Source organism: Choloepus didactylus, chromosome 8 (genome assembly GCF_015220235.1).
Source record: "Choloepus didactylus isolate mChoDid1 chromosome 8, mChoDid1.pri, whole genome shotgun sequence".
Lineage (NCBI taxonomy): Eukaryota > Metazoa > Chordata > Mammalia > Pilosa > Megalonychidae > Choloepus > Choloepus didactylus.
Window position 1 is genome coordinate 33,985,426 of NC_051314.1, and position 14,024 is coordinate 33,999,449.

The 14,024-nt window shown below is 38.7% G+C and overlaps 1 protein-coding gene across 1 annotated transcript in view; it reads left to right on the forward strand.

Annotated features, from left to right (window-relative positions):
- Positions 1 to 14,024, forward strand: part of USP44 (ubiquitin specific peptidase 44) — a 33,004-nt gene that overhangs the window by 14,041 nt on the left and 4,939 nt on the right. Inside the window, exons 2-4 of the mRNA XM_037845957.1 lie at positions 5,575 to 7,069; positions 10,389 to 10,584; positions 12,731 to 12,839. Coding sequence (XP_037701885.1) covers positions 5,645 to 7,069; positions 10,389 to 10,584; positions 12,731 to 12,839 — 1,730 coding nt within the window. The 5' untranslated portion in view covers positions 5,575 to 5,644. The remainder of the gene's footprint in view (positions 1 to 5,574; positions 7,070 to 10,388; positions 10,585 to 12,730; positions 12,840 to 14,024) is intronic.

The following is a 14,024-nucleotide window of genomic DNA, read 5'->3' on the forward strand; positions in this document are numbered from 1 at the left end:
AAGTTTGATTTTGGATAGCTTGGTTTACGATGGTAAGTGCCTGCATTGCCTCTGGAGTTACGCTTCAGGGAGAGGAGGGGTTTGCGTCTCCTTTTAAGACATTATTGAGTGGCAGAAGAGCTTCAGTGGGTAGCTTTAGGTAGGGGCGAAGCCATTGAATGTCCCCTAAAAGTTTTTGGAAGTCATTTAACGTTAGTAGATGGGAGGTTCGCAGTTGAATGCAGGGTGTTAAAACTTGCTGGTGCCAAAGCTTGAACCCTAGATAAGAAAAGGGGTCTGAAGTTTGTACTTTATTAGGGGCTATTTGAAGACCTTTTGCTGTTAAATTTTTAAGAAGGTCTTGAAAACAAGAATGTAGGTTGGACATGTCCTGACTCGCTAACAGGATATCATCCATGTAATGGAGAATGTAGATCTGTGGCCACAGTTGTCTGACAGGGTTAACAGCGTCAGCAACAAATTTTTGGCATAAAGTCGGACTATTGGCCATGCCCTGTGGCAAGACTTTCCATTGAAATCGGGGCATAGGGCCTTGAAAATTGATTTGAGGAACACTAAAGGCAAAATGTTGCCTGTCTTCCAGGTGAAGAGGTATGGAGAAAAAACAATCTTTTAAATCTATGACTATTTTATGAAAATTAATAGGGATAGCAACTGGTGAAGGGAGGCCAGGTTGCAGTGCTCCCATGGGCAAAATTGCTTTGTTTACAGCTCGTAAATCTTGCAAAAGTTTCCATTTGCCTGATTTCTTTTTTATAACAAAAGTAAGAGTGTTCCAAGGGGACTGAGTAGGTTCAATATGTCCGGCATTAAGTTGTTCCTGTACTAACTCTATAGCCGCTAAGGTTTTTTCCTGAGTTAGGGGCCATTGATCAACCCATACTGGTTCTATGGATTTCCAAGAGATTTTTTCAGCATGGGGTACAGGGATGTCAATGGCCGTCAGGCTAAATTTTGGGAGAGCCCGAGTCCTGTTCTAGCTATATTAGGTGTTATAGAGATGGGCTGTCTTATTCCTTGATTAGCTTTGCCTAGGCCTTTGCCAGGGAGAAAATTCATTTTTAGCATTTGAGCAGTAACTGTATCACTAGGGCTGCACATAAAAACTTTCATTTGAGTTAAGATATCTCTGCCCCATAGATTGACGGGGAGATGGGAGATAACATATGGTATAACTGTACCAGTGTTTCCTTCCTCATCCTCCCATTTAAGGGTTTGTGAACTCTGTAGGGGATTTGTGGTTTCGCCTATTCCTTGTAAGTGGGTGGCAGCGGCCGTGAGAGGCCAGGATTTAGGCCAGTGATTTGAGGATATAATTGTGGCGTCAGCCCCTGTGTCTAAAATTCCTTCAAACGGTTTACCATTTAACTTTAATCGTAAGATGGGCCGATTATGGGATATTGGTTGTGCCCAAAAAATATCGGAGGATCCAGGGGCCTCTGTAGGGCGCTGGAGTTTTTTGAAGTTTGAGTTGATATGCTGAATGGGGAGTATTATAAGTTGGGCTATTCGAGAGCCAGAAGGAATAGGGATAATATTGTTTGAGGTGGCTGCAATTATTTGTATTTCACCTTTAAAGTCATTATCTAGCACACCTGGGGTGATTTGAATCCCGTGAAGGGCGGTACTGGCTCTTCCTAAGATGAGGCCAAAGGTATTTGGGGGCAGTGGTCCATAAACTCCTGTTGGTATGAGGAGAGGACTGTTTTCTGGGGTTAATATTGATTTGGAGGTGGTACAGAGGTCCATCCCTGCGCTTCCTGCTGTTGCTCTCCATAAGTCTGCGACACGGCAGCATGGTTTATGGTGGGGAGAGCTGGTATTGTGACTGAGGATGGTCGAACGAACCGTACTGCCCCTGGGTTCATTCTGGTTGGGGCCTGGGGCCGGCCCCATTGGAAGTTTCCCTGGGGCTTAGGCTTAAGGGGTTGGCCATTTATGTCTGCTCGAGAATGGCATTCAGACGCCCAATGGAACCCCTTTTTACAGTGGGGACAAAGAGAGGGCGGCAATGGGGGTTTATTAGTAATGGGTAAAGAGGAACTGGTTTGTGGCACGGGGCAATTTTTTGAAAAATGGCCAGGTTGTTTACAGTTATAGCACGTTGGAGGCTTTGCTTGTGCCGTAAAATTTTTATGCTGCGCTGCAAAATTTTGAAGGGCAGCACCAATGGCTATTCCAAGAGTTTGAGTGGCCCAATGCCAGAACAGAGCTTTATGTAATTATTAAGATTGGTATTACGAAAGGGACGGATTGCTGCTTGGCAGGCAGCGTTAGCATTTTCATAGGCCAGGTGTTTAATAAAATCACTTTCGTTTTCGCTGGCCCCAAATAGGCGCTCAGCCATGTTTTGCAGGCGGCTAAGGAATTCGCTATACGGTTCATCGGGCCCCTGTCTTAATTTAGCAAGAGAGGCAGTGGCGGCACCCTTTTGCGGAAGTTTTTTCCATGCTCTGAGCGCGGCCGTTTGTATTTGCGCTAGGAGACCTGGGGGGAATTGAGCCTGCTTATTATTCTGATGGTAGGGGCTTTGACCTAAAAATTTGTTTAATGTCCAGGTTTTAGAGGTGGCTTTACGGGCATTACGGGTGGCATACTTTTTACAATGCTCTTCATAATCGGATTTCCACAACAGGAAATCACCGCCGGACAGGGCAGCTCTGGCTAATTGGGACCAATCGTTAGGAGTGAGTTCTTTTTCACTGAGACTCTAATAGGGTGAGCGTGAAGGGGGCGGTAGCGCCATAATTACTCACTGCCTTTTTTAATTTTTCTAAATATTTTAAACTGAGTTTTTTATATTTAACTGTTGAGGTAGTGCTAGCTTCTTCCTGCTCTTCTTCGTTAGAACTAGGGGTATTTGATTGTTCCTCTTCCTCGCTTTCGCTACTAGAATCGCCATTTTGGGAGCCGGCGGCGCCATTTTGGGCGCCAGCAGCACCATTTTGAGGGTCTTGGGTCTGACTACGTGTAACTGGAAAAGCCAAGACTTTGCAATGGGGACGTGATGAGTGGGCATTTTCTGGGAGCGCAAGGGCTGCAATGCTTTGAGTTGCCGACCGGAGGTCGGTGAGTAAATTGGCAGCTCGCAGCCGCTCCTGATTAAAGGTTTCTTTAAAGTTATCGGCGTGTAGCCGGAGGTTTTCTGTGGCCTCTTCCAAAGCGCGAAACTGAGGTAAGGACGTGACTGGATAAAAATGAGAATATGGTTTTGGAAAATCGGGTGCGTAAGGGGGTGGCCGAAACTGAGGTAAGGACGTGACTGGATAAAAATGAGAATATGGTTTTGGAAAATCGGGTGCGTAAGGGGGTGGCCGAAACGGAGGAAGGGAGTTGATCTCCAAAGAGGGAGAGATTTTAGCCTCCGGTTCCTCCAAAGAGGGAGAAATTTTAGCCTCTGGTTTGATACTGTGCTGATCGGGCGATAGACTAGCTTGACTGGTTGGGGTATTTGGCCTATCCCTGTTGGGGTTTTTGTTTAGGGGGTTTTCAGGTATGTTAATAATTACTGAGCTGCATGCTGAAGCGGGACGAGAGTGCTCTCTTAAAGCTTCCTCTCCTTTTTTGCAGAGGTTTTGAATGTCTGGAGCTAAAGAATGGACTCTTAGGATTTCATTAATTAGATTCCAATAAGAAGAGGCAGTAACCCGGGACCTTTTCAGGACCAAAGGTCCGGGAATAATCTTTTAAACAGTCGCCGACTCTTAGCCAGCATTGGTGGTCTATAGTACTTTCTTGAGGGAACTAAGGGCAGGTTTTTAACAAAAAATCAAAAAAGCGCGTGAGATCTTTTTTCTTAACTCTAGTTCCTCGTGCCTTGAGCGATTGTTTGACCTGACTAATATATAATTCATGTTGAGAGATTGCTTGTCCCATGTTGGGGATGGGGGCTTACCTTTCGTTGCTTTCTTTTCTTCTTTCCGTTTCTTCCTTTCGCTGGCACTGATCGACTGGTGAACGGATCTGTCTCGCGAGCGCGCTTCCTCGCGGCGATCCCGGGTGCGGTGAGTGTGAGAGGCCTCTCTCTTTGAGTGCGGCGTTCCGTCTCTCACAGAACTCCGAGCCCCATGTTGGGCGCCAGTTTGTCCCAGCCCGCGGGACGTTCAACGGAGGCTCCGAGTCCTGTGAGGGAGGAATGGTATGGGACAAGAGACACGAGGAATGACAGCAAGACAAAGATTCCGATCAAGCTGCAAATCTTTATTGAGGAGGCAGAGTATATATACTCTAGGAGAAGGGGAAGTGGCTAGCAAGGGCTCGTGGCGGTCTAGGATTGGTGGCTGCTGTTGCTAGGGCGGATGGCAGATGTAGGGTTAGCATTTTTGGCGCGAACTAGCACTTTTGGCGCGAACTACTTCCGTAAAGAAGGCTGAGGGTAACTTAAGCTATTGTTGTATCAGCCCTGGCGGCCATGTTGCACATCTCCGGCATAGCTGAAGGTGGACTTCATGCATGCTACCTTAATCGCCCTCTACATGTAACTGTGTCCCCACTTGTGCCCTGAAATATGTGTTCAATTAACTCCGTGAAGAAAATGCCTGTGTTTGCTAATTTTCACTCGATTTCACTATTTTTAAGTTCTTGAAGGAGATAAAGGGCCAAGTTCTGGGTCAAAATAACAGGTTTTTGTTTTAGAAGAAGCTTACGATTTTATGTAATGCTTGGGCTTACTAAAATCTAAAAGCTCATTGCATTGCCATCCACTTTATATTCTTCCTCTTTTCTCTTGATTTGCTTACATATCTTTGTATGTTCCTGAGAGTCTGTTCAAACACAAAAGCACATTCTCCCCCCCATCTTTCTAAGGCAAATTGTCAAGTCTATAAAGTTGGTATGTTATAGGGCTATGAGTTAAAGGTAATTATTGATTTACTAAATGGAAAGTCAAGTGTAATGGTGTTTAGAATATTAAGATTTGTTTAGGTATAGCTACCATTTATTGAGCACTTATTGTGTGGTAGATAAATACTTTGTCTTATCTCAATCCTTCCAACAACTCAATGAAGTTGGTATGATTTTCCTTGTTTTACAGATGAAGTTTAGAGAAGGTAAAACATTTGCTCAAAATTATCAGCTATGTGGCAGAGGTAGAATTCAAACCTAAGTCCATCTGCCTCAAAACCCTTGGTTTTAACTCTGATTATGCTTTATTAACTCCACATGGAGCTCTTACAATTTTTGTTACTACTAGCGAGATATATTTGGATTCTCAAAGTCCTAATTTTTAAGAAGAGTAATGTAGTTTTGGAAATTGCTCTCAGATTTTATTGACTCAGGAAAGGATAGATCTTATTTTAATAATGTGAAAAGTGGTCTGACACTACCCATTCTTCACCACTAGATGGAGAAAGTGAAGTGTGTGTTCTTTCAGAGCAAGGCAGATAAGAGATTAGGAAATCTAGAGCAAGGGAAAAGGGAGATTTTGCCCATAGTGTCAGGACAAGTAATCCAGAAATTGGGAGCAATGGGAGCATCAAATTTTCAGTTTATTCTTTGGAAAATACCTTATAAAATAGAAAAATATTGGCTACTTCTTGTTTTCATTTTATTAAAAATTGACATTTTTCTGCTTAGTTTTCAGATGCTTCAAGTGTTGTCAACAGAGACTTCTTTGGATTATGTGTTTCTCAGCTAGACCAAATAAATGCTAACAATGGATAAATGCAAACACATTGGGCAGTTGCGGCTTGCTCATGACCATTCCATCCTCAGCCCTCAGAAATGGCATTGTGTGGACTGCAATACTACTGAGTCAATTTGGGCTTGCCTTAGCTGTTCCCATGTTGCCTGTGGAAGATATATTGAAGAGCATGCACTCAAGCACTTTCAAGATAGCGGTCATCCTGTTGCATTGGAAGTGAATGAGATGTATGTTTTTTGTTACCTTTGCGATGATTATGTTCTTAATGATAATGCAACTGGAGACCTGAAATTACTAAGAAGTACATTAAGTGCAATCAAAAGTCAGAATTATCACTATACCGCTCGTAGTGGAAGGATTTTACGGTCTATGGGTACAAGTGATGATTCTTATTTCATACATGATGACACCCAATTTCTGTTTCAAAATGAAGATCAAATGTTTACTGCTCTTTGGCACAGGAGAAGGATGCTAATGGGTAAAATATTTCGAACTTGGTTTGAACAGTCACCTATTGGAAGAAAAAGGCAAGAAGAACAATATCAGGAAAAAATAACAAAAAGAGAAGTGAAGAAAAGACGGCAAGAATTAGAGCATCAAGTTAAAGCAGAGTTGGGAAGTATGCCTCCAAGAAAGAGCTTACGTTTGCAAGGTCTAGCTCAGTCGACCACAATAGAAATAGTTCCTGTTCAAGTGCCACCACAAACCCCAGCATCACCAGCAAAAGATAAAGTACTATCTACCTCAGAAGATGTAAGATATAAGCAAGTCAATGATAACTCAATTAAACGAAGGCCAATAGTAACTCCTGGTGTAACGGGATTGAGAAATTTGGGAAATACTTGCTATATGAATTCTGTTCTTCAAGTATTGAGTCATTTACTTATTTTTCGACAATGTTTTTTAAAGCTTGATCTGCACCAGTGGCTGGCTGTGACTGCTAGTGATAAGACAAGATCTTACAAGCATCCAACAGTCACAGATACAGTAATAATTCAAATGAATGAATGCCAAGAAAAAGACACAGGTTCTCCTCGCTTCAGATACCCAAGTTTATCATCAGGACTAAGTGGTGGAGCATCAAAAAGTAGAAAGATGGAACTTATTCAGCCAAGGGAGCCAAGTTCACAGTACATTTCTCTTTGTCATGAATTACATACTTTGTTCCAAGTCATGTGGTCTGGAAAGTGGGCCTTAGTCTCACCATTTGCTATGCTACACTCAGTGTGGAGACTAATCCCTGCTTTTCGTGGTTATGGCCAACAAGATGCTCAGGAATTTCTTTGTGAACTTTTGGATAAAATACAACATGAACTAGAAACAACTGGTACCAGGTTACCAGCTCTTATCCCTACTTCTCAAAGGAAACTTATCAAACAGGTTCTGAATGTTGTGAATAATATTTTTCATGGACAACTTCTTAGTCAGGTATGGATTTAAAAAAATGTTTTATTCTCAGGCAATTAAAGAAGTAAAGCCTAAAAAATGCATGCCTTCTATATAGTGTGTTAGAGCTACTACAATCAAAATGGATCATTTTTATAAATGTGTATAAAGAAATCAGCTCATTCATTTATATTTATTTCCTTCATGAATCATTGAAAGTAGTTTAATGTTTATGGTATCAAAGCTTTTTTTGGGAGGTGGGGGTCAGGAGAGAGATCTGGAAACAGAGCTAGAATTTCTAGATTAGTAATATAACATACATTCTATAAAGAGGGATTGAGAAGAGGAGGGTTTAATCCCAGAGGAACCCATTTGAAGATGCTGCTTTACAGGGAATGGTTATGTACACACTTGAGTAATTTCAGGGACCAGGAAGTAGCTGTGAAAGACATCCTATGAAATCGAAGTCTAAAAACTTGAATGAGTAGGTAGGGAAGTTTTAAGGTAAACAAACATGATTTCATCTAGAATAATCCTAAATGGTTTTCCTTTTTTCAATTACTACTGCAGAGGTTTCTTGGTTGTGAAAGGTGAACCAAAAACCCAGAATCTTACATATAATGAATGGTTCTCTAAAATGAGTGAACTTGTTGAGTTATTACTAGACATAAGGCTCCCTTTTTTTCCATAGCATAGAGCTTTAAAAAAAGAAAAACTGGGATAATTAGGCTTTTAGTTCATTTCCTTCTCCCTACACGCCTGCTTCTGCTCCTCTGTTCAACTTTCATTGTGCTGATACCACCTTTTGTTTTTAGAGCATACTTTTCTACAATATTGCTTAAATATTTCCAATGTATTTCTTAGGGAATATCCATGATGTTTATTTTGGTTTCTGTATCAGAAATGTAAAGATTCTACATTGTGCCAATTAGCAAATAAGTGTTGTGTTTTTTGTATTACATGTAGTTTTATTTTTCCACCATCTTTCTCTGTATCATTTCCATCTTTTCTATGCAAAAGTTTAAAAATATACTATTATAAGTAAAAGAAGATATAATTATAGAAAATCTATATTATACAGGAAATCTAAACAGAAGAAAAGAAAAATCATTCCCCAATCCCGTAACTCTACAACCCATGGAGAAAACTATTAGTATTTTAGTATATTTCCTTCCAGTCATTTTTTTTCTTCTAAACATATATACATATTGCCCCACCAATTATGTGGTCATGTTGTACTTACCTGCTTTTTTCATTTACTATTGTAAGGATTTTCCATAGTCATTAAAAATATTTGATTACCCTTTTCAAAAAATTTCATTGTCCATTACATGTATGTAGCATAATTTAGCTGTTTCCCTCTTGTTGACTTGTAGACTAATTCCAATTTTTCCATTATTATAAATTGTGTCATGGCCAATTAATATATTTTTTCTAATAATTTCCTAGAAGTAAAATTTCTTTGTCAAAAGGTAGCACTTTTGATAACTTGGTGACAGATTTCTTTCCAGAAAGTTTATACCATTTTATATTTATGTTTATATAGTCTGAGAGTGGGTATATATCTGTTTTTTCCTTTATGGATGAATTTTGAAATCAATAAAATTATGCTAGCCTTTTGCTTCTCTTCCCTTTAAATGTGTAATAAACTCTTAGAAAACTGGTTATTTCAGGAGATTCAGACAGTTGATTGCTGGAAGGGCTTTTTTTTTTTTTTTTAATCTTCATTTTATTGAGATATATTCACATACCACGCAGTCACACAAAACAAATCATACATTCGATTGTTCACAGTACCATTACATAGTTGTGCATTCATCACCTAAATCAATCCCTGATACCTTCATTAGCACACACACAAAAATAACAAGAATAATAATTAAAGTGAAAAAGAGCAATTGAAGTAAAAAAGAACACTGGGTACCTTTGTCTGTTTGTTTCCTTCCCCTATTTTTCTACTCATCCATCCATAAATTAGACAAAGTGGAGTGTGGTCCTTATGGCTTTCCCAATCCCATTGTCACCCCTCATAAGTTACATTTTTATACAATTGTCTTTGAGATTCATGGGTTCTGGGTTGTAGTTTGATGGTTTCAGGTATCCATCACCAGCTACCCCAATTCTTTAGAACCTAAAAAGGGTTGTCTAAAGTGTGCGTAAGAGTGCCCACCAGAGTGACCTCTCGGCTCCTTTTGGAATCTCTCTGCCACTGAAGCTTATTTCATTTCCTTTCACATCCCCCTTTTAGTCAAGAAGATGTTCTCTGTCCCACAATGCCAGGTCTACATTCCTCCCTGGGAGTCATATTCCACGTTGCCAGGGAGATTCACTCCCCTGGGTGTCTGATCCCACGTAGGGGGGAGGGCAGTGATTTCACCTTTCAAGTTGGCTTAGCTAGAGAGAGAGGGCCACATCTGAGCAACAAGGAAGGGCTTTTTTTAAAAAAAGAAATTACCCTCAAAAGGTCAGGCCCTAGCCCTACTGAGTGCCCAGATCAAACACCAGGGGTGCTGTTTCTTTGTGTCAATTTGTCAAATCTGAAATCTATATTAGAACTGGCTTTTATTTTGTTGCCTGTGCCAGGAATATAGCTTCTGTGTAAGAGCTTTGTAATATTTCATATCATGTTGAATGCATGGATTATTAGCTGTATAGTGTGTCTTATTATGCAGACATGTTTATTGGCATTAAATCCTGCTGAATGCGTCACTAAAGTTAATATTCATTCCCTTTCCAGGTACTATATTGCCTATTTAAGTTGTTATAACTGTCCCATTTTCCTGTGGTTCCTGTATTTGAATAGAGATTTTCATATAGTGATGTTTGCTTTAAGTGGGATTATATCATTTATGTGGTAGAATTATTGGTTGGTAGGACTTCAAAATCTGTATAATAAAATACACTCTATAGTATTTTACTTGTAATATGTTTGAGAAGGTGGATTGAGTTAAGAGGTTAAAGGAATTTGGGGAGAGAAAAAATCAGTGAAAGATGAGGACGGGAACAAGTTAAGGAACTTCAAGCCTAAAAACTTAAACATAGTAATGTGTGTGTGTGTGTGTGTGTGTGTGTGTGGTTTGGATTTTTATCTAAATTCCAGATTTAACTAATGCCATTGGAGCTTTTTGAATTTCCACTAGTATAAGTCCACTAATTCATAATGAGTTTAATGACAGTCTTTTGAAAGGAAAAATTGTAATAATAATAATAATTCCCTGACAATAATATAAAGCAGATTATTCAGAATTCTAGTGATGTATTTTAGAAACAAAGCTTACTTAATGGCAGTGACCTTTAGTGAAAGGAGTAAATGTTTTGATGGAAGGATTGTAATCTGAGACACTCATACTTTCATTTGCAGGTTACGTGTCTTGCATGTGACAATAAATCAAATACCATAGAACCTTTCTGGGACCTGTCACTGGAATTTCCAGAAAGATACCAGTGCAGTGGAAAAGATACTTCTTCCCAGCCTTGTCTGGTTACTGAAATGCTGGCCAAATTCACAGAAACTGAAGCTTTAGAAGGAAAAATCTACATGTGTGACCAGTGTAACTGTGAGTAGAGACAGTATTTTCTCTGTGCTTCTCTAAGATGAACAAAGTGAGACACAAATGAGAGGAAGCTGGAAAAAATCCATTAAGTAGCAGTTAGGAAAATGAACTTTTTTTTTTTTTTTTTTTTTTTTTTTTGGTTCATCAGAATAAATCAGTCTAAACACTGCTTTATAATTGTAATCCAGTATATAGCTGGATTACTGCTGTGGGCATTGGCTTCATAAAAACATAAAGGATTTATTTAAAAATCATCTACTGGGTAACTCTTCTGTATTAGACATTGTTCTAGTTGTTATGGATAGGAGTAAGACACTGTCCCTGCTTTCAAGGTGCTCACATTCATATGGAGGAAATTGATGGACAGTTGGGATCCACTCTAGTAGAGGTGAGTGCCCCAATAGAGGTGAGCACAGGATCTTGACCCTGGGGAGTGAAGTAGCCACCTCAGTGAGAAGCCTCTTCCTCCAGGGAAATAGTGTATAAAACCATATCAGATGTGTTGTATCTTTATCTGGTGTCTTTATCCACATGCACATGGTATTTCTGTGGTTATACTATATATTTACAGTTATTCTCCCTAATTTCCATGTCTCAAAAAATGATTCTAGGTGTTTTAGATACTAAACTTTTAAGGTGATATAAAATAAACATCAGATATTCCATCATTGAAATCTCACTTCAATTGATGGTTTTCTAGAATGACTTACACTTAATTTTTTTTTTGAATGTTAGATGATATGAATTCTATTATATGTAACTTAAGATATATATAAGGTATTATGAAAAATAAACCTGTGTCAAATTTGATGTGATGAAGTATTTCTTTCTTGGACAAAAATTTTGAAGGGTCCTAGATGTTTTCATCACCAAATTTGGGAGTAGAAAGATATTATAAATTCAGAATGTGGTTTTATAACACGTTTGTATGTGTCCTCCAGGGCTACTAAATACAAGTCCTAAAGGAGCTGCTTTAATACAGAAAGGCAAATGTTTAAAATTATAAATGAAGGAGTTGACATCTCCTGTCTAGCTGCTTCTGGACCATATGTTCTAGGAGGCAACCCAGAGTAGGTGCAGAACATTTAGCAGCATCTGGAAACCTGGATCTCAGGACTGTAGACCTGTAGGAAAGGCTGGTGGCTTGTGGAGATAGCTTAGAGGACAGTGTCATGGTGGACTGATTCCATCTCATAAATGAGAAGCCGTGCTACTATGGCTGGAGTTAGAGTTGGTGTACAAGTTGAAGGAGCAGTTCCTGGACATCAAGAGTAAACTTTGGTAGTCAGTATCCCAGCCAGAAGCTGCAGGAACAGTCCATAGAGACACCTTCAGGGGAGTGGGGATAAGAAGAATCCCAAGTTCCACTTTTCTAAAATCTGGTGCTAGAAAAGGGAGGGAGTCCGCAGATGTGGAACTTGGCAAAGGTCTGCTCTCTTAGGCCAGGGCCGAGGTGAATCCCCAGGAAATGTGGTGAGTGGTGTTCTAGACATTAAGAATCCATGTCCCAGAGAGTAGAAAAATGGGGACAAAAATTAAAGGAATAATGGGGGGGTGGGGGATGGGGTGTTCTGGGTGTTCTTTTTTACTTTTAGTTTTATTCTTATTTTTATTTTTTTGGAAGTAATGAAAATGTTAAAAAATTGTGGTGATAAATGTACAACTATATGTTGGTACTGTGAACAGTTGATGGTACCCTGTGGATGATATATCAATAAAACTGAATTTAAAAAAAATTGATAAAATTTAAAAAAAGAATCCATGTTCCTTGGGGTCCCAATTAGCGTCAATAAATGAACTAATCACATTTTTTTTTTTAATTAAGAGGTTTGGAGGAGAATAATAATATAGGGAGAGTTGAAATAACTTTTTCCTATTACTTGTTACAGCCACATCCACTTTTTAACATTATAACACTGTTCTTCATTCTCTTGCCTTATTTGCAGAATTATTATTATTCATGTCTGTATTTGTTTATATGTCTGTCAATATCTTTAGGACAGGGCCCATGTCTTTATCTCTAGCACAGTACAATGCCTTTAACATAGTAAATGTTTTAACTCGTGGTTAAATTAAGAAGAAAGTTTATTCAGCTTTTCCTTGTATTCTCAAGTTAAATTTGATTCTCATTCTGTCTTTGGTATTACAGCAAAGCGTAGAAGGTTTTCCTCAAAACCAGTTGTACTCACAGAGGCCCAGAAACAGCTTATGATATGCCACCTACCTCAGGTTCTCAGACTACATCTCAAACGATTCAGGTTAGTAGTTGCCTGCCAGCTATACACTTATAACTTAATTATTCCTTGCATTTTATAGTGCCTCAAAATTTAAATACATGTAGTGAATTACATTTTAATACCATATACTTAGCTAGTAGACAATTGGCATCTACTTACGCTTTTTTTAAGAAAAAAAATTCTTTTCATTGTCCCTAGTGAACTGCAGATGCCATATTCAATAACTAACCTTCTAATTAGCTTCCCTCGTAGAATGCAGCAGATGCCGTTCTCTATATATTTAATTCTGCTTATTATGATGTTTAATATTCAGCATAGTTTAGATGTAAATTTTTTTTCACTTCATCTGTAGCCTAGAGTATTTGGCCCATTTGCTTTGTCCTTGGAAAATATTTGATCAAACATACAGTCATTGAACTCATAGCAGGTTAGAACAACCTAAAATACTCTAGTCTTCTGAAATTTATTTAATCAGGTGAATTAATTGGTGAATCTGTTGATTAATCAAAGTGTATAGTTTCATACCATGTGTTAACTATATTAACCTGTGGGGCTTATTGTTCTTTTAAGATGTTGACCTTAACAAGACCCACCAAGGAAGTTACTTAATGTGCTATGATTTGAAAACTGCGGAGACCATATTTCTCATAAATACTAGTTATTGCTGTTTTTTTATAATTAAAGGAATACATGTTAAAAAAATTCATACATTAAAGAAGGCAAAGTAAAAGTACCTCTTCCTTTTCAGTCTCACTCCCCAGAGATAATTACAGTTAACTTCAGTCGTTTGCTTATTTACTGAAACTATTGATTGTACCTGTTAAAGGTACAAACAGCAAATATCATTTGAGTGCTTTTAAATTCAAGATGATGTTTAGTATTCTTGGGGGAATATAAAATAGGATCCTTTTCTTAAGAAGATTATTGTCAGGCATGCACAAAAATAACAGTGAAGTAGACATACTAAGTATCACAAACTGTATACAAAGAAAGATTTATTGGAGAATTGGGAAGGAGTTAGCTGATGTCTAAAACTTTCCTCAAACCTCTCTAATGATGTGGGGCTCTATATCATTTAAGTGTCAGTTCATATTTCATGTCTTTAGAGAGGACTTCCTGACCATCATTTTTTTTTTTTAAAGTTGCTGATAAAAAGACTCTAATTTACTATAACCTAGCTCAATCCACTTTTCCTTTCTTGACATC